Source organism: Hylobates moloch, unplaced genomic scaffold, assembly GCF_009828535.3.
Source record: "Hylobates moloch isolate HMO894 unplaced genomic scaffold, HMol_V3 SCAFFOLD_16, whole genome shotgun sequence".
Classification (NCBI taxonomy): Eukaryota; Metazoa; Chordata; class Mammalia; order Primates; family Hylobatidae; genus Hylobates; species Hylobates moloch.
In genome coordinates this window covers 13,475,604-13,501,562 of record NW_026652291.1, presented here as the reverse complement: position 1 = coordinate 13,501,562, position 25,959 = coordinate 13,475,604, and the positions used below count along the sequence as shown (strand labels likewise).

Below are 25,959 nucleotides of genomic sequence, written 5' to 3'. Positions count from 1 at the left end.
AACCTCTACGTTTCAGCTGGTGAAGCTGCACCTCTATGACCTTGGGCAAATGTATCCAACCAATAAGTATCAAAGGCAGAACCCACATTCTTTTCAATACAATACTGCCTCATTTAGAGGAACTAAATAAAAAGAGCAGATGCCACTGAAAGACAACATGATGACAGAAGTAAAAAAAAAAAAAAGTAACAACATAAACTACAAAAAAACAAAGATATAGAAAGTCCAGAAACATATCAACAAATGTTCTCTTTTTAATTTTTGAAAATCTAATACAGTGATGCTTGATTATGACTTTGTTACTTTAAATTTTATTTCCCTGACCACTACTAGTGAATTTGAGCATTACTTTTCATGTTTACAGGGCAAGCTGGATCTGTCCTTCTGTGAAAACCTCTTTGCATACATTGCCCAAGATTCTACTGAGTTGTATTTCTCCTGTCCATCTGTAAGAGCACCTTGTATAGTAGATATGAAGCTTTTTCACCTGTGCTAAGCAAATATCGTTACCATATCTGCCATTTTTCTACTGACTCTATGATATCTTTTGTCATGTAAACATTTTAAATACTATATAGTCAATCATGTTCTACTTTGCTTTTACAGCTTCTTAAGTTTTAGTCTTGGTTAGGATCCTCCTTGCCCTTAGAATGTAAATGTTGTTGTCCAGATTTTATTACAAGATATTTTGTAATATATTTAAATCTTTAACACAGTGTTTCTTAATGGAAGTGGCTTTGGCATTCCTTGCCCAATAAATGCCATCTATTCCCAGATAATCAGCACCACTCCCAGTTGAGAATCCCTGCTTTAATACAATTAGACTTTACTTTTGTTTATGATGTAAGATGGGGGTCTGTTTTTTTTTTTTCCTTCCTTCCTTATGGACAGATGGTTTTATCAACATCATTAATTAGATAAGCTATCCTTTCTCTCATTAAATTAATTTAGGTTTTAGTTTCAAATTCTCAAATGTATCCTGGGCTCTATTTCTGGATTCTCTTTAATCCACTAATCTAGTCAATACTGTATCGATTTATGGCTCTATTATGACATCTAGTAGGCAGGTCTCTCCTTACTGCATTATTTCTCATAATTTTCTTGGCTATTCTCAAGTATTCTCCCATGTAAATTTAAGGTCAAGTTTTGCCATCTTCAATCAGTGTGACAGCCTTTTACTGTGTCATCCTGGATAGACCACAGTCCCCAGTTATTCAATCAAACATGATCTAGATGTTGCTGTGAAGGTATTCTGCAAATGTAATCAAAGTCCTTAATCAGTTGAATTTAAGAAAGGCACATTATTCTGGATAATTTGGGTGGGCCTGATTGAACCAGTTTTAAAGTTCTTAAAAGCCAGGGTTTAGGCTTCCCCCTAAAAAAGAAGAAATTCCTTCCTTGGACCACAGCTTCCGCCTGTGTCTATGGAGTTCCATCCTGCTTGTGACTTTCCTTTCCTGGCTGCTTGTGGACAACAGCTTTGGCCCATGCCTGCTGAGTTCCAGCCTGCCTTTGATGTGGGCTTCCCATCTTGACTGCCAACCCTACAAATTTCAGACTTGCTTAGCCAGCCGCTACAATCTTGTAGCCAATTCCTTGTAATAAATTGCATGTGTGTATCCATATATATCACATATATAAATTTGGCACATATACATACACACCCTATTGATTCTGCTTTTAGGGGTTGAACCCTGATTGATATATAGAGGGACTGAAATTAAAAATTTTAAATAAAATATTTGCTATTCAAAAATCCACAAAACTAAATTTAGTGTGAAGGAAATTTAAACTTTCAAATGATTTAACCCCACACCATTTGTACTTATGAAGTTATTAAAGCTTAAATCTACGCTTAGATTTTTTCCAAAATCAGCATTTAGATTTTGTTATTCTTTCTACCAGTCGTTTGGTTTTTATTTCATTAATTACAGCTTTTATTTTTATTAATTCCCTCAATTTCTTCTCATTTATTTTGTTCTTCTTTTAAATGTATATTACATTTTAAATTTTAAAAAATAAAACTAGTTTTAAAAGAAGATTTGGCTGGGTGCTGTGACACATGCCTATAGTCCCAGCTAGTCAAAAGGCTGAGGCAGGAGGATTGCTTGAGTCCAGAAATGCAAGGCTGTAGTGCACTATTATGATCACACTGGTGAAGAGCCACTGCATTCCAGCCAGGGAAACAGCAAGATTTCATCTCTAATTAAAATAAGAAAAAAATGCCAGGCATAGAGGCTCACACCTGTAATTCCAACACTTTGTGAGGCCAAGACAGGAGGACTGTTTGAGCCCAGGAGTTTGAGACCAGCCTGGACAACAAAGCAAGACTGTCTCTAAGAAAAAAAGAGAAGAAGATCTGGACTTCCATTCTAGCAGTTCCTCAGACTGTATACTCTGGATCCACTAGAAACTACTAAGAGTATTAGATAAAATACATCTTTTTAAATGTATTAATCAGCTGACAAGAAAGTAAGTATAAATGGTCAATAAACATATTAAAAGATGCTTGACCTCACTGGTAATTAGGGAAGTGCAAATTAAGACCACAGGAAGATAGCCCTTCTGCTATGGCTTGAATGTATACCCACAAGTTCATTTGCTGAAAACCTGATTCCCAATGTGGCAGTATTGGGAGGTGGGGCCTGATGGGAGGTGTTTGGTTCATGGGGGCACCACCCTCATGAACAGATTAATGTCCTTACTGTGGGTGTGGGTTCATAATCAAGGGAGTAGGTTCCTTACAAGAGGAGTTTGGCCCCCTCTTCCTTTCTCATCTTACCCTCTCTTTGCCATGGGATGATGTAGCAAGGAGGTTTACCAGTTGCTGGCACCTTAATCTTGGATTTCCCAGCTTCCAGAACCCGTGAGCTACTACATTTCTGTTCACTATAAATAAACCAGTCTGTGGTATTCTATCGTATCAGCACAAAATGGACTAAGACACTTCTTACCCTTCAGATTGTCAAAAACTTTGAAAGTCTGATAATGTCAAGTGTTGACAAGGATGTAGAACAAGAAGTCATGTGTCTGCTAGTAGGAGTAAATTAGCACAACCACTTCAGAAAACAATTAATCATCTAATAAAGTTGAAGTTGACCATATATGTCCTATAACTCAGCAATTCCAATCAAGACATACATCTAAAAAAACTCTTGTATGTTTAGAAGATATCTGAAATACTCTTTATCAATAAAATGGGTAAATTATATACTAATGCAATGCATACAGAAATGAAAATAACAAATCACCTACATACAGTAACACACAGTAATATGACTGAATCTCATAAACACTATGGTAAGTCTTTTAAAAAAGCAAGTCTCAGCCGGGCGCGGTGGCTCATGCCTATAATCCCAGCACTTTGGGAGGCTGATGTGGATGGATCACCTGAAGTCAGGAGTTCAAGAACAGCCTGGCCAACATGGTGAAACCCTGTCGCTACAAAAAATACAAAAATTAGCCAGGCGTGACGGTGGGCGCCTATAATCCCAGCTACTTGAGAGGCTGAGGCAGGAGAATCACTTGGACCCAGGGCAAAGACTGTAGTGAGCTAAGATCACGCCCTTGCACTCCAGCCTGAGCAAAAGAGCGAAACGCCGTCTCAAAAAAAAAAAAAAAAAAAAAAAAAGCAAGTCTCAGAAAAATTACTGAATTTACATATAGTTCAAATTCCATTTACATAGACTTCAAAAATATGCAAAACCAAACAATGGATTGTTTGGAGCTTCAAACCTATGTGATAAGAACCATAAAGAAAACAAGCAGAAAAAGAAAAAAGAAAACCAAACAAAATAAGGAGGTAATAAACATAACATTTTGGAATAGTGGTTGCCTAAGAGGTGGAAGATGAGAATGGGATGTGAAGGGGTGCATAAGGAACTTCAAAGGATGAAGTTTTATTTCTTACACTGGGTGGTGACAGTGTGGGTATTTGGTGCATTGTTAGCCTTATATTTTACACATATTATCTAAATTGTTTTGCAGCCATTTAATACTTAATTAAAATGTTAAAACTTTATTAGGAAGTATATCTTCACTTACTTGGGACGTTAATGTTCCTGAAGAACAGCATAATTACCTCCACTAATGTCAGGTAAATGAATTTTATCATTTTCTACCAGTTATTGACAGTCTATTTATGACATAGAAAAGCTTCTCCTAGGCCGGGCATGGTGGGTAATCCCAGCACTTTGGGAGGCCGAGGCAGGCGGATCACGAGGTCAGGAGATCAAGACTATCCTGGCTAACATGGTGAAACCTCGTCTCTACTAAAAATACAAAAAATTAGCCAGGTGTGGTGGCGGGCGCCTGTAGTCCCAGCTACTCGGAAGGCTGAGGCAGGAGAATGGCATGAACCCGGGAGGGGGAGTTTGCAGTGAGCCGAGATAGTGCCACTGCACTCCAGCGTGGGCGACAGAGCGAGACTCTGTCTGAAAAAAAAAAAAAAAAAAAAAGAAAAGTTTCTCCTAAATCTAAAAGCATGTTGTTTTGGTGTCCTATCTCTTCATAGGGGTTCATTTTTATTTATTCCTTATATATAATTTTTGTATGTATGAAATATAGTATGTAATAGAAAAATATTTTAAAGGATGTTATTATACAAAAGAAAAAGATTTAATGGGATAATATATATTGTTTTAATCCATGTGAAATGAGTGCTCACGAGGTACAAATTCAAAATTTTGTTGAAAAAAGAAAATTACATGCCAGGCGCAGTGGCTCTCGCCTGTAATCCCAGCACTTTGGGAGGCTGAGGTGGGTGGATCACCTGAGGTCAGGAGTTCGAGACCAGCCTGACCAAAGTGGTGAAACCCTATCTCTATTAAAAATACAAAATTAGCTGGGTATGGTGGTGCATGCCTGTAATCCCAGCTACTTGGGAGGCTGAGGCAGGAGAACTGCTTGAACCTGGAAGGCAAAGGTTGTGGTGGGCCAAGATCATGTCATTGCACTCCAGCCTGGGTAACAAGAGCGAAACTAGGTCTCAAAAAAAAAAAAAAAAAAAAAAAGAGAGAAAATTATAAAGTTAAAATTATAGATTAATTTGGGTGTTTTTTTCCCCAGAGACCTCTAAAATACCTCTATGTGCCAAAAAATTTAAATGTTCTATCATCTTACATTTGCTGTGTCTACTCTAAACTATGACACCTTAGGGAAATCCTGGGTATCTTGTTCACTGTCAGGCTACAGCAGAGGGCTGGATTCAGGGTAGAAAATTTACTAAATGAACAGTTTAGGAGATTATTTCCAAGACAAAGACTCTACAAGTAACTGTTCCATGAATAAGAAAACCTACAAGAGAAAACTATTTTGTCCTACCTGTAATGATATCACTTTTCCTTCCAGATTTTCTGCCTTTTTCTTCCATTCAGCTATAAGCTGTTTTTGCTTTTCGAGTTCAGCAGAATACATAGCTTTTTCCTCTAAAGAGAAAAGAAAGTTACATTAGCATTTTGCAATTGTGTGATAAATTAGAATGTTAAGCCATTTCAAATTTTAATAATCCAACAAAAACAGTTCAAATGTCTCAAACAGAAAAGAATATATGCCTTACTGATAATGTTAAGTGGTACTAAAGTAATGAGATCACTTTCCTCTGCCTAAACACTTCTCCATCTTGTCTATCTTGCAGATTCTTCTCTCCCTTCATAACTCTTCCCAAATATTTCCTCTTTGGCAACATTTTCTCTACAGTCTCAGTTCCACACTGCTTTGTATACATACCTACTCTAATAATTACATTATACTGTAAAGTAGACCTCAAATTTTTTTTTTTTTTTTTTTTTTTTGAGACAGAGTCTCACTCTGTCACCCAGGCTGGAGTGCAGTGGTGTCATCTCGGCTCACTCACTGCAACCTCCTCCTCCAGGGTTCAAGCCGAGTATCTGGTATTACAGGCATCTTCCACCACACCTGGCTAATTTGTGTATTTTTAGTAGAGACGGGGTTTCACCACATTGGCCAGGCTGGTCTCGAACTCCTGACCTCAGGTGATCTACCCGCCTTGGCCTCCCGAAGTGCCAGGATTACAGGCATAAGCCACCATGCCCGGCAAGAATTCTTATATCTAAAATTTAAGATTTCAACCTTGAAGGGACACAGAGGTACAAATTTAAAGTTTTGCTTAGGCATAAAACTACGAGTCCTTGTTACTTCCTCATTCTCATATCCCCTAATCACCTCCCACAACTAGCAGTTAATTCACTGTCAATAATTACTGAATGCATGTATAAACAAACGGATGGATGAATGATCTAAAGTGAGTAAATGTAAGGATAGGAGGTAGAATGTGAAAAGGTATATTTGGTTCTCAGGGTAGAACTGCTCTGGTTACTATTATTGTGTCTCCAAAAAAGCATCTTCCATATGGACTAGAAAATGTAGTTATCTCAAAGCATAGATGAATAGCTATGAACATGTGAATCACCATTTCAAAGAACAGTAATTAATGATGATTATCTGAAGTAGGTTCAACCTCCAGCCCTTATCTTAAAACCTAACTATTCTTTGTATGTGCGTATCTCTCTTTGTATTCTCCTCTTTATTACTTGATCATCTTTCCTTGTATTTCCTCAACTCTCATCTCTCACTGGTAATAGGACACTAAAACAAATTTTTAATAATTACTAAATAAAGTTTATTTTCTCGTCTTAATTGTAAAAGGAGTCTAAATTAACTTTTTGATGGCTACTCACCTTTCCCCTCTACCAGTGGGTAACCTTTCAGAGATTTCCCCATGTCTCATCTAAATAGCTCTCAAATTAGGCAAAATTACCAATAACTACAATTTTTCTTCATTGAAAGAGTGACCGTAGAGCTTACCTTGTTGGAAATGCTCTAGTACCATCTGCAGGTTGGCCAGTGACAGAGCATACTGCTTTACTTGTTCCTGAGAGACAGAAAGCTGCAGCGCAGTTTCATCCCTTTGCTTGGAAACTACATTCAACTGTTCTTGCAATGACTCTACCTGCACACTGGCTTGATGGCTTCAAACAAAAAGAATAAAAGTCAAACTGCTTCTATCTATTTAGATACTTTAACAAGAAGAAGCCACCTTCCCTACATCTTATTACTTTATTTTATTTCTTTTTTTTTTTTTTTTGAGACAGAGTCTCACTCTGTCGCCCAGGCTGGAGTGCAGTGGCGCAATCACAGCTCACCGCAACCTCCGCCTCCCAGGTTCAAGTGATTCTCCTGCCTCAGCCTCCTGAGCAGCTGGGGTTACAGGTGCCCACCACCATGCCCCGCTGATTTTTGTATTTTTAGTAAAGACGGGGTTTTACCATGTAGGCCAGGCTGGACTCAAACTCCTGACCTCAGGTAATCCACCCACTTCGGCCTCCTAAAGTGCTGGGATTACAGGTGTGAGCCACCGACCCTGGCCTCTTATTGCTTTAAATTCAAGTTAGATTTCAAAGTATTTAGATACTTTAATAAGATGAAACATCCTACATTTTTTATTATGGTAAAATATACATAAAATTTACCATTTTAACCAGTTTTAAGTGTACAGTTCAGTGGCACTAAGTACATTCACACTGTTGTACAACCACCACCACCATCCATCTCCAGAACTTTTCTCACCTTCTCAAACTGAAACTCTATACCCATTAAATAGTAACTCCCCTTTCCCTTGAAAACTACCACCCTGCTATCTATCTCTGTTAATGTGATCTTTCCTACACTTTATTGTATTAAATTCAAGTTAAATTTCAAAGAAACTGGAAGAGTTCTTCTGGTACTTGTTGCCCTGTTTTTGTAAATTCAATCACTCTTCCTGTGAAAGTGACTTTGAACAAATGGCAGTCCTTTTAAAGACTGAGAATTAAGTTAAATAAGAAAAGTCAGCAAAATAAAAATGTAGGCCAGGTGAGGTGGCTTTCACATGTAATCCCAGCCCTTTGGGAGGCCAAGGCAAAAGGACTGTTTGAGCCCAGGAGTTTGAGGCTGCACTGAACTATGATCACACCACTGTACTCTAGCCTGGGCAATAGAGTGAGATCTTATTTCTAAAAAATACAAATAAGAGAAATAGGTACAAATGAATAGCCTGCAATTTTTGTGCTTCCAGGCTAAAACTCTAAGATGTAATTTATCATAAAATGTTTTGTAAGGAACGCTGGAAGTCATTTTGTCCAGCTCCCAATTTAATACAAAATGGATTCTATGACACTCCCTTGCCTTTGACCCCCTTGCATTCCCGGTGAACTCACAACTTTCCAAAGGCTATCCCACTGATGAACTACTCTGAATATTAGTTATCTTTTACTATCATCTTTCTTTCTGCCTATATTAAACACAGTAACCTCTATCTCTGACTCCAGAGATTCCTAAGAGGTAGATATAGATATAGCACCTATCTAGGCTTATGTCACTGGTGTACTTCCTTAATGTATAATGATTACATTCAAAATACTGCAATAGTCTCCCAGGGGTTTTAATTTCCGGTTAAATTCTTATTCAAGAGCAGTCCATTAAAGCTCATTAGGATCAACTCATTTTGAAGAGATTTTACCCATTAGCACCCTCTTGTGGAAAGAGCATAAGTTGGTAATCAGAAGATCTAAATTCAGCTCCCAAATATCTCCGGACCTTGTTCAACTTTGCTGGTTAGCAATCACTCAATGGTTGACTGTAGGAATGAAATGAGCTATGATGACACTCAAAAAGTTAATAAATACCAGGTGTTACTATTGTTAAGTAACGGCTCACACCACCACAATCCGGTTTGTAAATCTGAGGTACTCATACAACAAGTATTTACTGAATAGCTAATATATTAAACTCTGTAACATATGCTATGTGATAGGTAGAAAACGAATGGGCCCATTCCTACCTCCCAGTGACTTTACATTTCACTGGGTGGGAGACAGTATAGGACATGTCGACAATTACCTGTACCCTAAATTAAAATATAAGTGCCCTCAAACTATAAGACTCAAACTAAATATTATGCAAGTTCAAAGGAAAAACATCACACCAGGAAGGTTTGTTTTTGGATATGAAAAGTGGGGTGCCAAATAAAGCACCCTTTAGGAAGAAAATGGAATTGAAGAATAGGCAAGAGTCATAGAACAACTTGCTGGGGATCAGGTTCACTCTTCAGGCAGAAGAAGGCATATGAAAAGAAAAAGCAGAAGAAAAAGAAATAGGAAAACAGTGGCTCTGAGAAAGTGAGTAATACAGTTTGGCTGGATGTAGCTGATAACGTGAAATAAGGCCCTGGGACCATCCTTGAGTCAAGACCAGTTTTTGAAAAAAGGAGTAAAAAGATCACAGCTCTATGTAAGGAAGGTTATTCTGGAAGTTATTATGAAAAATAAATGAAAAGTGCAGAGACTAGAAACTATTTTAATTAAGAGAAAATAAGGGCTTGAAAAGTGCAAAAAAAGAGTGAGAATACAGAATGTTACAGCATTTCTGCCAAAGTGAAACATATAGCCAAATGATCACTCATTGTTTTAATCCCCGTTTTAAATAAGTTTTCCAGCTGAGTCTGAAGGTATAATAACATACTCTGCAAAGGTGGGGTAGGGGTTAATTCACAGGAATATTGTCTCTACTGGCCTATAATTTATTTGCAGACAGATAGAAACGATTATCTCATTTTATCTCCCTTTGTGTCATAAATAGTAAAAAGATAAATAAAAAGATGCATATACAACTAATAGGAATATAAATGGACATAATTTTTTGTGAAATAATTTGGCAGTATAATCTCAGAAGTTTTAAAATGCTTCTTGATCTAGAAGTTCCGTTTCTCAAAACTTACCCTAAGGATATAATCTGTCATCAACACAAAAATACATGTCTTGGGATATCATGTCAACACTCAGTGATTTTGAAAAGTTAAAACACATAATAAACGACTGCGTTAATCATGGCAAATCCAAATAATGGCGTATTATGTAGCCATAAAATATTCCAAACATGCATGGCTTAACATGTACTGACATTCATATTATTGATAGAAACAGGTTACAAAACAGTATGAATATTATAATCTCAGTTTTGCTTTAAAAAGGGTATATAATATATACACATAGACATAAAAGTATAAAAAGGCACACAAAAAGATTATCTCTGGGCATGTGGGGCTCTGTGTGATTTGTGTGATTTTCCTAAACGTGAAAAATATAACCTTTTTATAACTAAAAAAAAAAAAACAAGAAAAAAATTTTATTGAGAGAAATAAAAATCTAAAATATATAAACAGGGACCGGGTCACTCAAGAGTGCTAATAAACCCAGTTAATTCTTCATACTGACCTTGGTCTCTACTTTGCTACCTCCTTTACTCTCTTCCTGCTAACATCCACACCCTGTTCAGCTTAAGATCATTTGATGAAAAATAAAATCACATAAATAGTTATTTGGGAGTCAGACAGAGACAATTAAAATCAGTCAGAATTTCAAACTATACTCCTAAAATGGTAAGAGGCAGTGATCTAGGGTGATGGACAAGACACAGAGAGTTTGAATGCCAGATCTACTTAAGACTCACAGACTCAAGTGTGAAACCCCCCCACACACTCTGTGTGCCTACCTTGGGCAGGTTATTAAGTCTCTTTACCTTCAGTTTCTTCATCCATAAAATACAGATAATGAATTTTGCAAGGATGAGCTAACATACAAAAAATACTTACTGAGTCTGATATTTAAGAAGTGTTGAGTTAAAGTTAATGCAAAAAAATGAAAAAATTACCTTGCATTTTCCATTGCATTAGAGGATGAAACTAGCTTTTCCTCCAATACTGTGACTTTCTTTCTTAGTTTAGCCTCTCTATCTTCTGCAGCCAAAGCTTCACGGGTATAAGAATCTTCTGATTCTAAAAGATGATTACGCAATCTCTCTAGCTCTTGGTTTGACCGAAATTCTTTGTCACGTAAACGTTGAACCTAGGTAGAGGACATTATTTTTCTTTTACAAAATGCTCCCTTTCCACTGCTACAAACCATTTTGTTATCAAATCTTTTTCCCATTATTGAAGATATTAATCGTATACCAATTTGTCATACTGCAAAATGTATTTATGCTAGGAAAAAACTATCTTGAAATCATCTTGAATATGCATCTGGAAGCTTTACTTCCCAAAATCTTATTCCCTGTGGCTATAATGGAAAATGGAATTATAAAATTCATTCTGTATAAAGTACTCTTTGTGACAGGCCACTTTTTCAGCAAATCTCATTTTTTTCATACTTTATGGGTGGGCAATTTTTCTTATATCCAAGATATGCCATGGTTTTCACTTTTGAAGACTGAAATAAAATACACCATGGGAGATTAAAATTTTACTACCGCACAGCAGAGGAAGAGTAAGAAAAATCACCTAAGAGAGAAATTCATTTTCATTGATCACCTTTCCAGTTCTCTTAATAGTTATTAAACTTATTGTTTGATTCATAATTCTTTTAAAGTGAAAGTATACCTCATTCTGTAGGGCAGTATTTTCCATTTGTTTTTGTTTCAGGGCCAACATGACTTGGTCTCTCTCCTGTTGAAACACAACTGTCTTCTCCTGCATTGATTTAACTGCATTTAAAAGCTGATTTAACTCTCCAGTCTTGCCCTTTTGGAAAGAAAAAATTTTCGCTTTAAAAAAAAAAACACACATATTTTAAAAGAGACATTTTCTTCACTCAATTATTAATTCATTTAATTTTTAAATCGGGCAGCCTCCCGATTTACTCTCTGAGTAGGCTCAGAGAGATTCCTAATTAATTTAAAAATGTAGTTAACTATGTCAAAGTCATGAAAAACCAAAAAAGTCAGAGAATCTGTCACAGTCTAGAGAAGCCTATGGAGCCACGACATCTAAACATAATGAATATAATGCGATATCCTGAATGACATCCTGGTACAGGAAGAGGACATTTAGTAAACATTAAGGAATTTAAGTCAAGTATGAACTTTAGTTAACAGTAACACCTCAATATTGGTTCATTAGCTGTGGCAAATATCTCATAACAATGTAAGATGTTAACAAGGAAAACTCAGTATGAGGTCTATGAGACCTATCTTTGCAAATTTTCTATAAATTTAAAACTATTCTAAAAGTTTATTAGAAATGTTTTAAAAGGAACCCAAAGGACAAAAATGTCTTCAAATTTACCCTATACAACAAAGTATTCAGGACCCCCAAATCAACAAAAAGTGTACGTGTGTGCACACGTGTGTGCGTGCTGTCCATTCGTAAAGCATCCACAATTGTTATTAGAGAAAGTAACTTCACTGCAAAAGTAAGGCCATGAGTTTCAGACAATAGCTGAAATTCTAAAAGCACAAAAACGTGTCAGGCTGCTTTATAGCCACTTTCTTTTTTTTTTTTTTTTTTTGAGGTGGAGTCTTGCTCTGTTGCCCACGCTGGAGCGCAGTGTCGCAATCTCGGCTCACTGTAACCTCCACCTCCTGGGTTCAAGCAATTCTCATGCCTCAGCCTCCCGAGTAGCTGGGATTACAGGCATGCACCACCACGTCTGGCTAATTTTTGTATTTTTAGTAAAGACAGGGTTACACCATGTTGGCCAGGCTGGTCTCGAACTCCTGTCCTCAGGGGATCCACCCACCTCAGCCTCCCAAAGTGCTGGGATTACATGCGTTAGCCACCATGCCCGGTCTACAGCCATTTCTTTTCTCCATTTTAAATATGCATATCATATGAACCTATTTACAGTTTAGTATATTTTTAGTTTTCATGTAAACTTTCCATTTCTTTAAGAATATATAATGTATCCCCCAGGATAAATCATTATAACCAAAATATAAAACAATCTGTTCCTTTAATATTAACACTTCTGGATAGGGAGGCCAATATTTTCCAAATAGTTTTTCGGTTAATTTTTTTTTTTTTCACATTACAAAGAAAGAGCAAATGCTTGAGAAATTAAATAGATTTGAATACCTCCTGTTGAGAACATCCTTTTCTCCCTAAAAAAAGATGTTACTCATTATATTCAAGATATAATCTAAAGGTACTTTTAAATTATATAGAGTATTGGAAGAAATTAGTTTACACTAATTACCCTCAAGTAATACAATAGTTAAGTACTACTTAGCTAACTTAGAGAAGCTTCCTAAAAGTGAGGAGAGCCTTAATAATATCTGCACACTTTAGATCTGTAAATGTCAATGAAATAGAACTAAATTGTACAAAATGCTAAAACTCCAAAATATCTACAAATGACAGAAGACATCATTGTACTTTATTCCTCTGTTCTACTCTTACAACCTTAAGAAGCTAGAGCCAATTTGGGCTCGTGAACAATAGGAAGCTCTAGCCTCTAGGACTCTCTTCACATCAATTATAGACCAGTACCATTAAAGCTAAGAAGTTATCTCAAAGAACACCTTAACACTGATAATCAACTATGTGGTCAATTTTGGAATAGGTGTGGTGTGGTGCTGAAAAAAATGTATATTCTGTTGATTTGGGGTGGAGAGTTCTGTAGATGTCTATTAGGTACACTTTGTGCAGAGCTGAGTTCAACTCCTGGATATCCTTGTTAACTTTCTGTCTCGTTGATCTGTCTAACACCATGATCAAGTGGGCTTCATCCCTGGGATGCAAGGCTGGTTCAACATACGCAAATCAATAAATGTAATCCAGCATATAAACAGAACCAAAGACAAAAACCACATGGTTATCTCAATAGATGCAGAAAAGGCCTTTGACAAAATTCAACAACGCTTCATGCTAAAAACTCTCAATAAATTAGGTATTGATGGGACGTACCTCAAAACAATAAGAGCTATCTATGACAAACCCACAGCCAATATCATACTGAATGGGCAAAAACTGGAAGCACTCCCTTGGAAAACTGGCACAAGACAGGGATGCCCTCTCTCACCACTCCTATCCAAAATAGTGCTGGAAGTTCTGGCCAGGGCAATCAGAATCAACCATCTCACACCAGTTAGAATGGCCATCATTAAAAAGTCAGGAAACAACAGGTGCTGGAGAGGACGTGGAGAAATAGGAACACTTTTACACTGTTGGTGGGACTGTAAACTAGTTCAACCATTGTGGAAGTCAGTGTGGCGATTCCTCAGGGATCTAGAACTAGAAATACCATTTGACCCAGCCATCCCATTACTGGGTATATACCCAAAGGACTATAAATCATGCTGCTATAAAGACACATGCACACGTATGTTTATTGCGGCACTATTCACAATAGCAAAGAGTTGGAACCAACCCAAATGTCCAACAACGATAGACTGGATTAAGAAAATGTGGCACATATACACCATGGAATACTATGCAGCCATAAAAAATGATGAGTTCGTGTCCTTTGTAGGGACATGGATGAAACTGGAAAACATCATTCTCAGTAAACTATTGCAAGGACAAAAAACCAAACACCGCATGTTCTCACTCATAGGTGGGAATTGAACAATGAGAACTCCTGGACACAGGGAGGGGAACATCACACTCCGGGGACTGTTGTGGGGTAGGGGGAGGGGGGAGGTGGGAGGGACAGCATTAGGAGATATACCTAATGCTAAATGACAAGTTAATGGGTGCAGTAAAACAACATGGCACATGGATACATATGTAACAAACCTGTACATTGTGCACATGTACCCTAAAACCTAAAGTATAATAATAAAAAATAAAAAAAAACACTGATAATCAGTGTGCCTACTTCATCAGATGACAAAGGAAAAAATGAAGTTTTCACAAGTTTAATCCAAGACTCTAAGAGGGAACCTAACCGGCAAATGAAGTTGAATCACTTTGTATCTTATGCCTGGCAGCAAGTAATGCTCAAGAAGTGCTAGTTGAATATTTTATTGTTTTGCCTGTCACCTCTTTTCAAAATTTCTGCTACTAAAAGCATAGAAATCACAGTAAAAAGGCACTACCAAACAAACCCTACACAGCACCCTATACACTACCAAACAAGCCCTACACTATACTATCATATAGTACAGTATAGTATATAGTGTAACAGGAAATCCTCAATAATTCTTACTAAAATGAATTGCATATAAAAATTTTAATATTATCAAAAGCTACTGGCACTATCCATATAACTGCTATGAACTCCTGTTTTATAGCTGAATAAACCAATAAGGTCAAAACATACCCAAAATCACATCAGTGACAGAACTGGGATTAGAGTATTTAGTGAGCCTACTATGAGAAAAGTATTACTCATGGCTAATACTTTTCAAATTCCAGGTTGTGACTAATCAATTCATAAAAATCAATTTAATGAGTCATTCAGCATATTTTCTTTTTATTTTTTAAAAATTTCTAACCCAAGTCACTCTACCTGAATAGCACATTCTTTTTTTTTTTCTTTTTCTTTTCTATTGAGACAGTCTTGTTCTGTCATGGAGTGTAATGGCATGATCTCGGCTCACTGCAACCTCTGCCTCCTGGGTTCAAATGATTCTCCTGCCTTAGCCTCCCGAGTAGCTAGGATTACAGGCACCCACCACGATGTCTGGCTAATTTTTTGTATTTTTTTTAGTAGAGATGGGGTTTCACTATGTTGGTCAGGCTGGTCTCAAACTCCTGACCTCAGGTGATCCACCCACCTTCGCCTCCCAAACTGCTGAGATTACAGGTGTGAGCCACCATGCCCAGCCAGCACATTCTTTTTCAGAGTATCACATGTAATAAGAGCAATTTCTGGTTCCTGAAACTTTTCAGTTACACACACACACACACACACACACACACACTCTCTTACTGTGTCACAATGTGAAATGTATTTCTTACTGCAGATGGTTAAAGATGTATGTGTATTTTACAGTGCTTTCCTTATATATAAGAATCTCTAAAATGTTAACAGCTACTGAAATATACCTAAAATTTGATTAAATTGAAGTGACTTCAAAATTCTCTCATGAGACACTTCTGTTTTCTAAAGAAAAATATTAAGTACTACTTAGCAATCTATAAAAAATTAATGTACTACCAAAAGTATTTGGAAATATCTAACAATTTGAGGGAGAACTTCCAGATGTCTCTGAGGAAAATTTACTCGAATGAATCACACTTTGAAATAAATATTTCTAAATGAACAAATGCACAGTCCTCTTCAAAGACAATATAAATGAAATAACATTAAAAAAAGTCTCCTCCACCCCCAACTTCCCTCCATCCAGAACATACCTGTTCTTTCTCTTTCAATAGCTGTTCAAAAGCAAGCGCCTTCTCCTTCATTGAGTGGCACTCAAACTCTTTTTCTCGCAGCATCATAGAAAACTTCATGTTAGTCTCTTGTAACGCTTGATATTCTGTTTCCTTTCCCCTGGATGTTTCCACTATTTTTTCATTTTCTCCTTTTAGTCTGCCAATGTCCATCTCTAGAATTAATATTCTCTCCTTCAGGTTTGTTACTGCCTGCCTCAAAAGTTCATTTTCATTTATTTTGTTAGTGAAATTTTCATTGGAAGAAAGTAGTTGATCACTTTTGGCTTTGATTAAGAGGTCTTTTTCCTTAAGTAACTTTTGCAAAACATCTTGTTTCTCCTTTAGCTGCTTGATTTCTGAATCGGTTTGTTCATGTTCTTTTCTTTCTAGCTCTGAGGTGGCAGCAATCGAATCAGACAATCTGTGATTATTTTCCTGGAGAGTTCTAATCGTTGCATCTTTTTCCTGTAGTGATTTTCTTAGCTCTTCTAACTCTTGCTGAAGCAATTCAGAAGATTCACTCAATACATCAGACTTACTTGCTCTAAGAGACTCTGCAGACTGGGGAGTAAGCAATGATGCAGAAGACAGCTGGGGTGAAATAATATCAAGTTTTCCTAAAAGAAGATCCTTGGTATTGCAAAGCTGCCCAATGCTGTGCTGAACTTGTGCTAATTCCTGCCCAAAATTTTTGAGTTTGGTTTCATTCTGCTCATAACTTTGGATCAGGCCAGTATAGTCCACTTGTAATTTAGAATTATTATCACTGTCAACCAAAACCTGTGCCTGAAGTTGGTGAAGCTCTTCCTGAAGCTGGGCTGACTCGTGTTGCATATTTTGTACCGTGGTCATCACCTGCTGCTTCCACTCTTCCATTTTCTTTACTTGCTGTTTTAACTTGTCACGTTCCTGTAGAAGCTCCTCAAATTGATTACTATTAACACCTCCAGCCTCATTACCAGTGCTGGATGTTTGTAAAACTGCCAATAAAGTCTGACATTTCTGACTTAGTGCATCTATTTCGATGTCTTTTTCTCGAATGATACGTGATAAATTCTGAATAGTTTCTCTAAACATATCTTGGCCACTACTTTCAAATCTAGTGGACAATTTTTTATTTTCATCTTGCAGTTTGATGAGAGCTGCTTCCTTGGCAGCAACGATATCCATCATTTTGTGATATTCTGTTTTTAGATGGCTATTTTCCCTAGTCTTCTCATTCAAAACAGCGAATACCTTTTCTCTTTCCATAGCATAAGCCTGCAGTTGCTGTTGAAGGTAAACAACATCTTGAGTATAGGAAGTTGAAGAAATTCTAGCATGAAGAGCTTGTATCTCCAAATCTTTCTGCTGAATAATCTGAGTTAGTTTACCAACTTCATCTTTGGACAACTGATCAATCTGTTTAGTTAAAGATATATTCTTTTCATTTAGAAGTTTAATCTCCAGTTCTCGCTCTTTTATTCCTTTCACTAATCTTTCCGTTTCAGCTTTAGATAAATCATGCTTTTCACTTCCATTTTCTATATTAAGGCTCTGAACTTTTGTTTCTTGAAAAATATCAGAGTTATCTGTTTGAATGTCCTGTCTTTCTTCATGCAACTGGGTTTTGATTTGTTCAATAGTTTTTTGCAAACTCTTAATCTCCTCATCTTTCTCTAAAAAGAGCTGGGTGTGTGTGGCATTCATTTGCTCATGCTGGTATCTATACTCATCCATTTCCTTCTTTTGCTCTTGTAAAGACTGAAGTAGTTGCATCTTACTCTGGTTTTGATCTTCAATTATCTTTTGATGATGTTTAATTTCCTCTTCAAGATGTTCCTTGATCGTGTTCAGCTGAGATACCTCAGATGCTAGTTCAGTAACACTATCAAGGGTTTTAGGGTCAGCCACAGGTGCGGTTCGACTCTGCTGTTCCCTGAGTCGTTCCAATTCTTCTTGCAGATGATTATTTTCTTCTTTCATGGATCCAAGACTTCGGTCCTTTTCCTCTATGGTCTGTCTTAAAATTTCATTTTTTCTTAAGGCCTGAGAATATTTATCCAATTCCTCCTGCAGCTTTGAACTTCTTTCTTTAAGCTTTTCAATAAAAATTTCTTTCTCATTTATAAGTTGTGTCAACTGCTTCTGCTCTTCTAAACTAGATGACAAAACGTCCTTAGTTTCTTTATGGTCAGTATCCATTTGTTCAATATTCTTTTTGAGTTCTGCTATTTCCATGTCTTTCTTTTGATTGAGTTTAATTAAATGCTCATGTTCCAGCTGTAAGGCAGAGGTATTCAAATTACGTGCATTTGACAGTTCTTCAATGGTTCTCTCATACTTGTTTGCTTCTTCCAACAGCCTCTTTTTAGCCCAACACAATTCTGCTTCTATCTCTCCTTTTTCCATTTTTAGAGTCTCCACAATAGTGTTTTTTTCCAGAGAAAGCTGATTGTTACCAGCAAGAGAATCTTCTAACTGATGCCTCACATCTTCACATGCCAAAACTAACTTTTCATTTTCCATTTTGATATCAAAAGCAACTTTCTTTAAATTTTCATTGAGCTGTTCTAATTCTGAAAGATTTTGCTTTAAGTTTCTAACTTCAGCTTCTCTTTCTTTAAGTAAGGTATCCTTAAAATTACTATTAGAGTCTTGATTTAGAGACTGCGTTAACTCATTCCTTATTCTAGAAAGCTCCTCCTCATTTTGTCTAATACGCTCCTTAAGTTCTAAATTCTCCTTCTGGATGCTTACATTATTTTCTTGTGATTCATTTAGCTGATCTACTAAATTTTCTACTTTGTCCTCAAGTTTCTGCTTGTTTAAATGTAAATCATTTAGGGCCACTTCTCTTTGAATTAGCTTTTCTTTCTGTACATCTAACTCTTTAGTAATGCCCATTTTATCATCTTCAAGTTGATGAACTCTCTTTTTTTCATCATTTAGATCTTGTTTCAGTTTACTGATGATGCTATCTCCTTCATTTTGTTGTTTTGATAGCTGATCTTTTATCAAAATCATGTGCTGAAAGAAAAATTTGCATGGTGACTTTACAACATGTTCTCATTTTAGTACTTAAAGAAAATTTTATAAAATCTCATACATAATAGAGAATAATCCTCAAATATTTCTCATGCTTCTTAAAAACATTGTTTTTCTATCAAAACACCCACTACAAAATTACTTATTACTATTTTACAGCAAATTCCATCTTGTCTTTTTTTTTTTTTTTTTTGAGATGGAGTTTTGCTCTTGTTGCCCAGGCTGGAGTGCAATGGCGCAATCTCAGCTCACCGCAACCTCCGCCTCCGCCTCTTGAACCTCCCAGATTCAAGCAATTCTCCTGCCTCAACCTCCCAAGTAGCTAGGATTACAGGCATGCGCCACCACACCCAGCTAATTTTGTATTTTTAGTAGAGACGGGGTTTCTCCGTGTTGGTCAGGCTGGTCTCAAATTTCTGACCTCGGGCAATCTGCCTGCCTCAGCCTCCCAAAGTGTTGGGATTACAGGCATGAGCTACTGCGCCCGGCCCCATCCATCTTGTCATTTTTTAAAGCATTTGAGGGATAAGAACTTAAAACCAAAGATGGTAGTTTTTTTTTTTTTTTTTTTTTTTTGAGACGGAGTCGCTCTGTTGCCCAGGCTGGAGTGCAGTGGCATGATCTCGGCTCACTGCAACCTCTGCCTCCTGGGTTCAAGCAATTCTCTGCCTCAGCCTCCCAAGTAGCTGGGATTACAGGCACCTGCCACCACGGCCAGCTAATTTTTTGTATTTTTAGTAGAGACAGGGTTTCACCATCTTGACCAGGCTGGTCTTGAACTCCTGACCTCGTGATCCACACGTCTCCGCCTCCCAAAGTGCTAGGATGACAGGCATGAGCCACCACGCCAGGCATGTTGTTTATTTTTAACTCTACACTGGAGTAAGAGTCAACGAACTATAGCCATTGGCCAACTCAGGGATGCTGCCTGTTTTGTAAATAAAATTTTATTGAAACATGGTCACACTCATTTGTTATCACAACAACAGAGCTGAGTAGACTGAGACTGTATGGCCTACAAGGCCAACGATATTTACTATCTAGCACTTTACCAAAAAGGTTTGTCAATCTCTATGAACTAAAATATTAATTAAATCACACCCATCATTTCTGTGTTTAGTCTACTTAGTAGAATGTGCTGCCTCACTGTATTTAATACAGTGTTACCTTTGTAGCTTCTTGATTCTGTCTGTCTAATTCTTCTATCTCAGCTATCAGTGTTTCCTTTTCACTAATACTCTGATTGAGTTCTTGTTCCTTTGCCTCCAAATTAAGTCTTAAGTCATGTAATTCTGAATCCAAACTTATGTCTCTTGTAGCTGTACTTTTAATGACTTCATATTCATTGTTCAATTTTAAAAGCGACATCTGAAGTTCTTCCTGAAATGATAAAAGGAAAAATGCAACACATACTTTCAATTAGAGACACCAAAAGATTAAAAACATACATAGAAGCAAAACTTGGGAATCTATTTTAAGTGCTCTAATATTGGAAATAGTATTGAACAATACCTCAATAATTGTATGTAAAATTCAACAAACTACATCCTTCATTCATGTGCAATTTTACTTGTAGCTTCAAACAAAACATTTCTATAACCCTAGACAGATGCAATGACTGTAAGTTTGTCCTCTAGCACCAAGTTCTTCTTTATAAAAAACGTTCCCATTTGAGAGCCTTTCCTATCCTGCTCCACCGTGGCTACCCTTTATCCATCCCCTGGCTCCACCTACCATACATACATACTTTTCAAAACGTCCCCAAGTCTTTCTGCCTTCCTCACTTCCATTCTCTAACATCCAGTCATCAACAGCCTCAGACTAAATAAAAATATAAAAAATCAACACTCCTTCACCCAAATGTTTAGCCTCTCTAATTAGAAAATAAAAGGTTTCTTTTCTCTTACTAAAGGAATTTCCCTTATTACTTTTGCTTCTGTCAGAACATGGAACTTTTTCTTGACCCAAGAAATAATCCTCCTTCCTTCCTTTACCTTCTAACCGGACTAGGTTCCCCTCTGTCACACCTGACATTCCTAAAGATAGTATATATACATTTTATAGTCTACTACCTGGTATTTAATGCTTTCTCCAAAATCTCAGAAGTGGGACAGTTCTCTATGCTTCAACATTATTTCGGTCTCTAGTTTTGATGTTTGAAATAAACTATATATTAAAGCCTTCTTTCATTGACAGATTTTTAAAAATCAAACCCATATGGAATCTACTTTTAAGAGTCTTGAACCAGGCATGATGGCATTTATCTATAGTCCCAGGAGGCTACTTAGGTGGCTGAGGCAGAAGGATTACTTGAGCCAAGGAGTTCAAGGCTGTAGTGCACTATGATCATGCCGTGATCAGCCACAGCACTCTAACCTAGGCAATACAGCAAGACTCTCTCTCTCTAAAAAATAAAATTGAAACAAATAAGAATCTCAAATTCCTTCAAATAAACAGCCTAATATAAACCTTATAAAAGAAACTCAACATTGCTATGGAGAGTTGGTTGAAAAAACAGAGATCCAATAAAAGCTATACTAGAGTATCTGTATCACAATTCTTATTTCCTTCTAATTCAAAAATTTATTCTAACTACAGCTGAAAGATGGAAACAGCATTCTCTTAAGTCTTTCTAAAGTTATGTGTTCAACTTAGGAGAACCACCAACATTTTCTTTAGGTAGATCTTAAAAGCACACACAGCCTCATAGGTACTTTTTAAAAAAATTATTTAGTGTTTTTTTGTAGATATGGTGTCTCACTATGTTGCCCAGGCTGGTCTCGAACTCCTGGCCTTGAGCAATCATCCCACCTAGGCCTCCCAAAGTGCTGAGATTACAGCGTGAGCCACCACACTCGGCCCTCATAGGCACTTTTGGTATTCTTAATCAGAAAGCAGACACAACTCAAGGAAGAGTTACAATGGACTACTTAACATTAAAAGAAAGGAGAAACAGCTATCAGGACGAGCTACAGAAACCAAACACATCATGAAAAGGTTACAGGCCTTGCCAGGTAAGTGCAGAGAGTTCTGCAAACTACAAACTACTAGGTCAGTCAGGTAAAGAGCAGAATACAATGGGAGCAAAAACAGGAAAGATAAAATATATATAATATAGTAATTTTTTTTTTTTTTTTTTTTTTTGTGAGACGGAGTCTCGCTCTGTCACCCTGGCTGGAGTGCAGTGGCGCGATCTCGGCTCACTGCAAGCTCCGCCTCCCGGGTTCACGCCATTCTCCTGGCTCAGCCTCTCCGAGGAGCTGGGACTACAGGCGCCCACCACTACGCCTCGCTATTTTTTTTTTTTTTGTATTTTTAGTAGAGACGGGGTTTCACCGTGGTCTCGATCTCCTGACCTCGTGATCCGCCTGCCTCGGCCTCCCAAAGTGCTGGGATTACAAGCGTGAGCCACCGCGCCCGGCCTAATATAGTAATTTTTAAAAAGACTGAGAGATACTGCTGGCACATAGTGGGTAGAAAGAGTGGCAGCAAGAATCCCACAATACACAATGTAGTGCCCACAACTAAGAATTTTCCTGCTTAAATGCCAATAGCAGTCCCTTTGAGAAACGCTGCATATATACTAATGCGGAAAGATGTTGGAAATATGGTATGTAAAAAGGGTATTTATAATATGCTGACATTTGTATTTTTTAAAGCTACTGATATATACAATTATACATGCATAGACATAGTCCAGAAAGAAACACTAGAAATTGGTAACAGAGACTGCCTCTGGGAAAGAGGCCAAGCCACAGAGGTACAAAAGATACTCTACTTGTACTGTCTGAAGGTTTTCAGTATGTATGTTTTCTGAACACATATATCAGAAAATATGCATCACTTTTTAAAATTAAGAATTTAAATTAAGACACTGGCCTTTAACTTAATAATACTAGCTTACAACTCTCCTATATTTAAGCACCTGCCTTAGCCAAGAAATTTCCCCGAAGTGGTTCAAACATAAAAATACTTCTAAATACCTTTCCCTTTCAGAATCTTATTCCTTCCTTGCTATGAATACATACAATAAAGCCCTTCTTTCTGCCACTGAAACTGTTGCTCTGTACCCCATAAAGACATTCTTTCGCCAGGCGTGGTGGCTCACGCCTGTAATCCCAACACTTTGGGAGGCCGAGGTGGGCAGATCACCTGAGGTCGGGAGTTTGAGACCACCCTGACCAAAATGGAGAAACCCCGTCTCTACTAAAAATACAAAATTAGCTGGGTGTGGTGGCTGACGCCTGTAATCCCAGCTACTCAGGAGGTTGAGGCAGGAGAATTGCTTGAACCCGGGAGGCGGAGGTTGCAGTGACCCGAGATTGCGCCACTGCACTCCAGCCTGGGCAACAAGAGTGAAACTCCATCTCGTTAAAAAAAAAAAAAAATAGAACTTTTTTCTACCACTCAAACTGTTACTCTGTATGCCTCACCACTAAGAAAGTACTGTCCACCAAAATGGACACATTCTGAAGCACATAAGCAGCATATACAGTTATTATAGTATGCCACTCCAGACCTCCTGACCTACCTGTGTATGTTCCTGCTGTCAGGACATCATCAGAAACCAAAACAGGACCTCCACCTATCTTTTCTGCTTGATTCTGTGTGCCTACTAGCTTATTTCTAAATACGAACTCAAGCCAGCCACTTATACTCTGAACTTTGCCCAGGTACTTCCACCTAGCCTGACAAGCATCAATGAGATCAGCTTTATTCTAAGGACTTGAGCTCAATTACTCAACATTCCATTTGGATATCAACTGGCCCTTGGCTGTGACCTGTTACACACACCATTTTGATTCTGCCCCCATTTTTACAGCACCCACCTTTTCTTGACTCAGTAATGACTTCTCTTTTTCTAAAACTTCGATATGCATTTTAAGTTTCAGGTTGTCTTCAGCAAGACTGTTATCCTACAAAAATGTTAAAGCAGTGTTTTCAGGTAACAAGAAATTTCCAGTTTATAAAAAAGCAGGCAATCTATACAATTGTGCGTTTCTATTCAGTATTTCTTTAATGATATGTAATAATTATAAGAACGCAATACTTGGCCGGACACGGTGGCTCATGCCTGTTAATCCCAGCACTTTGGGAGGCCGAGGCAGGCGGATCACAAGGTCAGGAGATCAAGACCATCCTGGCTAACACAGTGAAACCCCGTCTCTACTAAAAATACAAAAAATTAGCCGGGCGCGGTGGCATGCTCCTGTCGTCCCAGCTACTCGGGAGGCTGAGGCAGGAGAATTGCTTGAACCCAGGAGGTGGAAGTTGCGGAGAGCCGAGATCGCTCCAGCCTGGTTGACAGAGCAAGACTCCATGTCAAAAAAAAAAAAAAAAGAATGCAACACTTATAAGACTGTCTAAAATGAATGAAACCAGTCATGCATTTTCGACACTCTTACAGAAGACTTCCTTATTATGCTTGGAAAAATATAAAAATATATTTACAAAATAACTTCTAATTATTAGAAAAAGAAACAACTCTTTAAATCTCTTAAGGAAAATTAAAACTCATTTCTCACTTGGTATAGGATCTGCTTCCACTGTCTCTATGCACATAACATTTGTCAAAATTAATTTACCTGGTTTAAACTACTCAATCTCATTATTTCATTTTCAGCATCTGTAAAAACAGCAAATAAACTTGACATCAAAATTATTTAAAGTAACTTATTATCTTCAATACTAAACTCAGAAATGCAACCCAATTAAAACAAAGTGTATATAAGCACCACTGGCAAGCAGTAACAGTTCTGAGTGAAACATATATTTGTATTCCTGTTTTGTCGTATCAAATAAATCATAATGTAAATGCCAGTTAAAAACCACATTAAAATCCAAGTCTATGGATAAGTATAAGAAAAAACTGAAGTTGTATTGTGGATGACTCATAAGTTACTGCCTTGATAAAAATGCTAATGACAAGCAGGTTTCAAAACGAATTGATTCGTTTGAGAAGCAGGAAATAGTACATGGTTTAAGACTGGAGGAAAACAATTTAAAAGTAATATTTTATTATGTATATTTATACCACCACAATACCATAATCTCTCAATTATCTAATGTGATTTAGATATGAATGCTGAGAAAAAGACCATTCAATCTGGTATTATAGATAGATCCATAAAAAGAAGAGATACACAAAAAAACACAGCTGAAATCATTGATTCAACATTCACTCAGGAAATATTTAGCATTTACTATGAGGCCAGGTGCTAGACAAAAAGCTGGAACAATGTAGCCCTTGCTCTCGAAGAGGTTACAATTCAGAGAGGAAGAAAAACTAGTAAGCACAGGATTATAACATAGTATGACAGAGCAAGCACAAGGTGCTATGAGAACAAACAGGGTAAACACCTAATCCAGACTAGGAGGAGCAAATAGGGCCAAGAAGTGGCAGTGCTAGGTACTTCTCAGTGGGGGTTAATACCTGCACTGAATCAATATACTGAGAGTCAGCTAAAAGAGCCATAGAGACACTCCACACAGAGAAAGCAGAAAATGCAAGGGTAACAGAGTGAAGAGGCAACATTGTTGGTTTAAGGAGCTATAGAAAATTCAATATGGTTCAAGTTTAGAATGTCAGGAGCATGGGAATAGTTGAAACTGAAGAGGTAGGCAGGAACTAGATCATGAGAGACATTATCATGTCTAACTAAGAAATTTAAACATCATCCCGAAATTCACAGGGAGCTATAAAGTACTAAAAGCAGGGGAGTAACCTGCTTTGCATTTCTGACAAATTATTCTGGCTGCAGAATGAAAAAAATAGATTG

At 37.3% G+C, this 25,959-nt stretch overlaps 1 protein-coding gene across 8 annotated transcripts in view; it reads right to left on the bottom strand.

Moving 5' to 3' along the window:
• TRIP11 (thyroid hormone receptor interactor 11) overlaps window positions 1-25,959 on the bottom strand; it is a 73,045-nt gene that overhangs the window by 19,378 nt on the left and 27,708 nt on the right. For 4 of the 8 annotated variants that reach the window (XM_032179846.2, XM_032179847.2, XM_032179850.2 and 1 more), the window contains 8 exons: window positions 24,766-24,806; window positions 24,010-24,096; window positions 20,348-20,560; window positions 16,133-19,162; window positions 11,435-11,575; window positions 10,708-10,901; window positions 6,826-6,989; window positions 5,323-5,426 (listed from right to left, as the gene is read on the bottom strand). In XM_032179846.2, coding sequence (XP_032035737.1) covers window positions 5,323-5,426; window positions 6,826-6,989; window positions 10,708-10,901; window positions 11,435-11,575; window positions 16,133-19,162; window positions 20,348-20,560; window positions 24,010-24,096; window positions 24,766-24,806 — 3,974 coding nt within the window. Of the gene's footprint in view, window positions 1-5,322; window positions 5,427-6,825; window positions 10,333-10,707; window positions 10,902-11,434; window positions 11,576-16,132; window positions 19,163-20,347; window positions 20,561-24,009; window positions 24,097-24,765; window positions 24,807-25,959 lie in introns of those variants that run through there. The other 4 variants (XR_004252692.2, XR_009210292.1, XM_032179852.2 and 1 more) reach the window with 4 other exon arrangements.